The following is a 6,861-nucleotide window of genomic DNA, read 5'->3' as shown; positions in this document are numbered from 1 at the left end:
TCTCGTTTCTCAGAACCCGGACCCACAGCGTTGACGGAATGGAGTGCCCTTCCCATTGGCCCGAGCGCCATTCCCCGAGGTGGCACTGCTCGCCTGATTGGCTGGCCACTCCCGACCCCCCGCCCACTCCCCCACCCGGCTCCCCGCCCCCCAGCACCGCCCGGAGCCCCGGCCCGCGCCTCTCCCTCTGCGCACCCGCCCGCCCGCCCAGCGGGGCCCTCTCAGCTCGCGCTGCGACCCGGCCCGCGCGCTGGCCCCGCCCCCAGCACCCGGCTCTATAAATGCAGCTGCGCGGCGGGTCGGGCGACAGCGTAGTGGAGGAGGCGCGGCTGTGAGTAGTGCCGGGACAGGGGCGATCCCGGGCTAGGGGAGCGTGGCGGCCGCGGCCGGGCTTAGTGGGAGCCCCGAAGGGAGTGACTGGGGGACCCGGGCGGGCCACTCTTCTTCCGGTGCTTTTGCTTCTCCTGGCCTTTGGTTCGGGCTGAGCGTCGCCCGCCGAGCAGAGATCCCCTCGCAAAACCCGGAGCGCCCCTCCGGTCAATTGTTGGGCTCGGGAGCGTCGCGGTGCCCCGAGCGCGCCGGGTGCGAAGGCAGAGGGAGCGGAGCCGGCCGCGGACGGGGCCCGGAGCTTGCCCGCCCGCCTTCCTCGCTCGCCCCGGCGGGTCCGCTCGCGCAGGGCGCAGGGCGCGCGCGATGAAGGCGGTGAGCCCGGTGCGCCCCTCGGGCCGCAAGGCGCCGTCGGGCTGCGGCGGCGGGGAGCTGGCGCTGCGCTGCCTGGCCGAGCACGGCCACAGCCTGGGTGGGTCGGCGGCCGCGGCGGCGGCGGCGGCGGCAGCGCGCTGCAAGGCGGCCGAGGCGGCGGCAGACGAGCCGGCGCTGTGCCTGCAGTGCGATATGAACGACTGCTACAGCCGCCTGCGGAGGCTGGTGCCCACCATCCCGCCCAACAAGAAAGTCAGCAAAGTGGAGATCCTGCAGCACGTTATCGACTACATCCTGGACCTGCAGCTGGCGCTGGAGACGCACCCGGCTCTGCTGAGGCAGCCGCCGCCGCCCGCGCCGCCGCACCACCCGGCCGGGACCTGTCCAGCCGCGCCGCCGCGGACCCCGCTCACGGCGCTCAACACCGACCCGGTGAGAGGCCGGGCGCCGGCTGGGGGCGGGCGCCGCGGGGGGCGGGAGGTGGGCGGCGGGACGCGGGCACTCGCCCTCCTCCTGGCAGGGGCCGGCCGGGAATGACAGCCCCCTCCCCCTGCTCCTCCGGGCGCCCCGGGCCGCCGGCAGCCTGCCGGGCTTGGCGAGCGCGGGTCCCAGAGAACACACAGGGCGGGACCCGGGGTTGAGCGCTCCCGGGGCTGTCAAGTCCAGCCCGAGCCTGGAGGGCACCCCCCCGGGCTGCAGGCCGGGGTGGGGGCGTCGGCGCGCGGGCCCGATTTCCGAGGACGATTCCGGGATCGAGGCGAGTGCGTCGCTGGCGCCCGCTCACCTTTGCCTTGGTGTTCGGTTGCTGTTCCAGGCCGGCGCGGTGAACAAGCAGGGCGACAGTATTCTGTGCCGCTGAGCCGTGTGGTCCAGGTGAGCGCGCATTTCCCGTCTCGGGTGGCCGGTCACCAGAGACGCCCGTCCCCGGGGGCTTCCGGCGCCAGGCACCGCGGTGTTCTCTGTCCCCAGCGTTTCTGAGAGCAAACTCCCGAGGAAGTAGACACCCCCTCTCTCCCTGCCACCCAAGTAGCAAGTGAACCCGTACTTCGCCTTAGATCTCAAGGTTCACTCGCAGTGGAGACGAGCCCCGTGCTGCGCCTGGTGATCAGCGGGCCCTTCTGCCTTCCCTAGTCCTCGAAGGAGGGCAGGCACCCTCGTGGGCATGGGAGCTGCCCTGGTGTCCCCCACCCATGTGCAGTCTGTCACCCACAAAGGGGGACGCAGGCAGGGCCCCGGAGTGGGTCTCCTCCCTGGGCTTCCCGAGGGCCGCAGCTGCCTGCTCGGCGCCTGGCCCGGTCGCGGGCTGCGGGTGTTGTCTGACCTGGTGGTTTGTTTTGGGTTGTTGATCAAGCATGTCTTGAGTTTGGTCGGTGGCGCCAGTTAGTCTGCAGCGAGAAGGTTCACACACCCCCTCTATTCATTCCTCTTCCACAGGTGTGCGGCCGCCTGAGCCCGAGCCAGGAGCACTAGAGAGGGAGGGGAAAGAGGAGAAGTTAGAGAAAAAGCCACCGGAGGAAAGGAAAAAACATCAGCAATCCTAGAAACGTTTTCATTCGTCATTCCAAGAGAGAGGGAGAGGAAAGAAAAATACAACTTTCATCCTTTCTTTGCACGTTCATAAACATTCTTACATATGTATTCTCTTTTGTCTCTTCATTTATAACTGCTGTGAATTGTACATTTCTGTGTTTTTTGGAGGTGCAGTTAAACTTTTAAGCTTAAGTGTGACAGAACTGATAAATAGAAGATCAAGAGTAGATCCGACTTTAGAAGCCTACTTGCTGACCAAGGAGCTCAATTTTTTGTTTTGAAGCTTTACTAATATACCAGAGCATTGTAGATATTTTTTTTACATCTATTGTTTAAAATAGATGATTATAACGGGGCAGAGAACTTTTCTCTGCAAGAATGTTACATATTGTATAGATAACTGAGTGACATTTCATACCATGTATATATAGAGATGTTCTATAAGTGTGAGAAAGTATATGCTTTAATAGACTACTGTAATTATAAGATATTTTTAATTAAATATTTTTTGTAAATATTATGTGTGTGTTTTTTTAATCTGTGGGAATATTTCTTTTGGAAAATTATTTTTCAGCTCTATTACAGAGCTCTTGATACCTTGAATGTCTTTTCTGTTTGGCCTGGCTTTTAATTTGTTTCTGTTTCGCCCGGTATAGACTTGGAAGTAACAGTTAGTTATAGCTAGTGGTCTTGCATGATTGCATGAGATGTTTAATCACAAATTAAACTTGTTCTGAGTCCATTCCAATGTGTTTTCTTTAACATAGACTGAAATCTTTGTATCTGAAGCATACGTGTTGAAAATATACCTTCTCAGTTTTAAGTACAGGGTTTTATAGTGTGATATATACAGAGTAAGTGTTTGTTTTTGTTTTTCACCTGAGGTCAATATGGAATCTGAACGATTTTGCATATGGGATGAGGAAATGCTTGGATCCTTAAGGAGTTTACGAAACCTGCTGTTTTATCAAAGTGAAAAAAAATTGCGTATCACTCTTCATTTTACACTAAAGCTTAATGTCACTAAGTTTCATGTCTGTACAGATTATTTAAATCATAGAAATGAAAAAAATGTTCTCTGCTTGCTACCAAAGGACAAACTCTTGGAAATGAACACTTTCTGTTTTCCTTCCTCCAAAGAATATGAATAGGCAACAGTGGGAGAAAAAAAAAGGCATAATGGCAAATCCTTCAAGCAGGGATAAAAGTCGATCTTCAAACATTAACTTAAGCAGACCAAAAATTCTGATGACCGCATCTAGATTATTTTTTTATAAAAATGATTTTCACTATAGCTATGTTAGTTATGCTAAGCTACTGTCCAATCTCTTGTGATGTGTAACTTTTACATGTGAATATTAAAGTAGATTTCTCTGTCTTGTACTGTGATTTCTGGTCTCATTTCTTTAAAACCTTACCCTTATTTTTTTTTTAAAGGCTCTTTTTTTTCTCCTTAAGGAAGGTAATATTTTCCAGGTTAGATAGGACTATCAGGGTTTGTGAGCATTATGCATTTAATGTTATGGGTACTTTACACACAAGTTAGATGGAATTTTTAGAGTGAAAGAGAATTAAGTAGGATTTAATTGGGTGCTTTGTAAATAGTCAACTGTGTGTATAACGTGGTCTGTTTGATTTTTAAAAGGAAAGGATTTGTTTCAGATTATACAAGAATAAAAGTATTATAGCCCCAAGGGACTTTTTATGAGGTCAAATTCAAATATTTATATGAATATGAAATACCATGGTCCCCAGTAGTCAGTTGCAGTGGCAATGTCTAAACAGAAATGAACAAAACTAACGCTAGTAGGTTAAAATCAACCAAAAGGTTTAAAAATTGATCTTATCCTCAGCGTGTTATTTCCTTGGCTCTGATATTTTACTGGTCTTTGAGTATTTTTAGGATTTGATGTATTTGATGTTGAACCTTATAAAGTCAAAGAACTGCTTGTTTAGATGAGGTTTATTTTTATTTTTGATATCATTCATTCTTGTCACACATCAAGAAGAAAACACTAGAGCACTGCTGGAATTCTAAATCTGAAGAATTCTAACGACTGCATTCTTTGTTATTAAAAAGGGCACAATCCTTCCTTTTTATTTGGCAGTTTAATTTCAGTAGGAAGCATGTCACATGTGCGCTGTTGGTTAGAATTATGCATCTGTCATGCCTGACTGCTGAACCCTACCTAAGCCTTTGGGCACAGTTTAAAATTTACGCTGGTGGACTGTGAACCTCAAAACAAACGGATATTTCTGGGTTTTGAGGAAAGATGTTACTCCTTAGTTAAAGTTTATATTTGGGGCATGAAAAACTAAAAAGTGTTACAGATGCTACATTTCAAAGAGTTGGCATTTTCCCTTTGGCCACTTAAGCAGCATTTGATGTATCTAAAGAAACAAAGTCATTGTTTATTTTTTCAAAAAATTATATGCAGTTGTACAAGATACTACATTCCATAGAAATGCTGGCTCTGTCCTAACCAGGCAACCAGATAACAAAAACAGTTTGAGTCTTTTATCTAGGTAGTTCTAATTATTCAGATACTTCATTTAACAAAGGAAAATATCCTGACTTCTCTCATTTCATTTGTAGACTTTTCATTATATGGGCACAACCAAAGAGTCAGACTCATTTAAAACCCCAGAAGGAAAAAAAGTATCCCACACAGTGGATGCTGTTTCTAAGAATGTTATAAAATCCTGACATCTCAGACATCTCATGTTAAAGGAAAAATACCTTTTCATTTCAAAGAACTAATATACTTTGGTATTGTGTAAACCTTACTCAAGTTTATTGTCAAGCTTTAACTGCCTTTTTAGAACTTTTTAAGATTTTGACCCCACGAATCTATTGTATTAGTTGCCTTCTATAACAATAAATCTTCACTGAGCAAAAGGTTCTGGAGTTTGTGGTTTTTAATTGACTTTTACTGAGTTATGCATTTTTTCACTATCAAGAATGGATAATTCTTGATTGATCACCTCAATTATTTACAGTGTTTCTTACCATGTTATGAAAAATGGCAAAATGAATGGAAAGAAAACCTAGTTAGAATGCTGGTGAAAGCTTCTACACTTCAGTGCCTGCTTAGGATAGGAAGCAATATTCCTAAAGAAGGCCGCAGGATGATGTCCAGGGAAAACTAATTAAAAAAAAAAAGTTAATGTAGACAGAATTTATTTCACAGTGGTACAGAGCCAAATGAAACTGACTCTGCCTTTCTAGCTAGTGCACTTTAATTATATATATGTTAATCAGCCCAGATAGCCCTTGGGGCTCCAAAGGGCCAAACACTAAACCTTGCAGGCTTATGAGGAAGGAAAACCTTCCCGTTTCTACTTTGCCAGTCCAGGAAACTAATTTAACCCGTTTCAGAATGAATCTTAATAGGGCTGCCCTCAGTAGGTATTCTTCAGATCCAGATGATTTCTTTCAATTATAACCCATGGTATTTTGCTAAAATATTAGTTAATATTAATTAGAAGCATTGCCCAAAAGGTTTTAGGATTGTAACTTACAGTCCTACCTTGAGCACTGATTTGATCGATACTTTAAAAGATAAAACCCTCACAAAAGGGAACTAATTTGTTCAAGGGAGAGAACCCGTAGCCATATATACTTAATTGAAAATGCTCTTAAATTGTGATGAATTTTTAAAAGTGTGTTTCGCATTCAAGTGCCTCCTTCACACTTCTTTATATCCTGGCTCCTGCTAAAATGTTTTGCCTAAGTGCTAAAACTCAGGTCTCAACCACATTGCCAAAGGTTTTCTATGCTTACCAAAGCAAAGCAAGTCCATTATGAGGGTGCTGGAGGTCCATCATTTTTAAGTCTTCACGGTAAATTCACACATGGGATATTAAAAGAGCTGGAAAAATTGAAGTAACTTGAAAAGTCCCTCTGAGTCCATAAAAGAGTAAACACATCAGTTTCTGGGGAAAGAAGAACAAAACGCATTATCTGTATTCCACTGGCTAAGATATAACTGAAGAGGAATTGAACTTAAAATGTTGAAGTAAAGAGACACAAGAAAAATTTTCTACATGAATCCATGAAATTTTTTTCAGTAAGAAGTCTCACACTTTAGCTAAGAATGATCTATGCCATTACATGAATATTAGCAAAAGACACAAATTCCTAGTGAAATAAGACAGTATTATTTGCTTTTAATTAGTGTTCCTCAATCCTTTATGATATAAAATACCTATAAGGACTTAGGAAAAGCATATAAAAGTCACATTTTAAAATGTTATCTTTTATTTCAAAGTTTAATTTCCAAAGGAAAGATTGTAGTTGTAGAATTCTTCATGCAAGTTCATAGACTGTTTCTTATTTAAATATCCTCTTAAATATTTCTTAAAATATTTGAAACGTTTTTCAAATAGTATTTCCTTTATAAGGTTTAGCAATTAATTGAGTGACTGTAGTTGAGTATGAGTATGTCTAAAAATAGTTCCCTGACATACAGAAGAATATATTTCAAAAGGGATTTTTACTCTAAAAAGTAAGTAAACTTTCTTCTATTTTCTCTCCAGTTTTACTTCCTTAGATTGGGGATTTCCATAAAGATGTACCTTCCATTTTTTTGGACTGCTATATCCAACCATACTAGGTTTAAGCACAAG

General features: G+C 45.5%; 1 protein-coding gene across 2 annotated transcripts; it reads left to right on the top strand.

Moving 5' to 3' along the window:
* The first annotated feature begins 221 nt into the window (after positions 1-221).
* Positions 222-4,555, top strand: ID4 (inhibitor of DNA binding 4, HLH protein). 2 transcript variants are annotated; one of them, XM_032247729.1, is made up of 3 exons: positions 222-1,134; positions 1,517-1,575; positions 2,137-4,555. In XM_032247729.1, exons 1-2 carry the CDS (start codon positions 694-696, stop codon positions 1,559-1,561), a joined length of 486 nt encoding a protein of 161 aa, XP_032103620.1. In that variant the 5' UTR covers positions 222-693; the 3' UTR covers positions 1,562-1,575; positions 2,137-4,555. The 2 variants fall into 2 exon arrangements, with proteins under 2 accessions (XP_032103620.1, XP_032103621.1); XM_032247730.1 differs by lacking the exon at positions 1,517-1,575.
* The last annotated feature ends 2,306 nt before the right edge of the window (positions 4,556-6,861 follow it).

This window comes from Sapajus apella, unplaced genomic scaffold, assembly GCF_009761245.1.
Source record: "Sapajus apella isolate SASKATOON/1434 unplaced genomic scaffold, GSC_monkey_1.0 scaffold63, whole genome shotgun sequence".
Lineage (NCBI taxonomy): Eukaryota > Metazoa > Chordata > Mammalia > Primates > Cebidae > Sapajus > Sapajus apella.
This window is presented reverse-complemented; position numbering and strand designations above follow the sequence as displayed.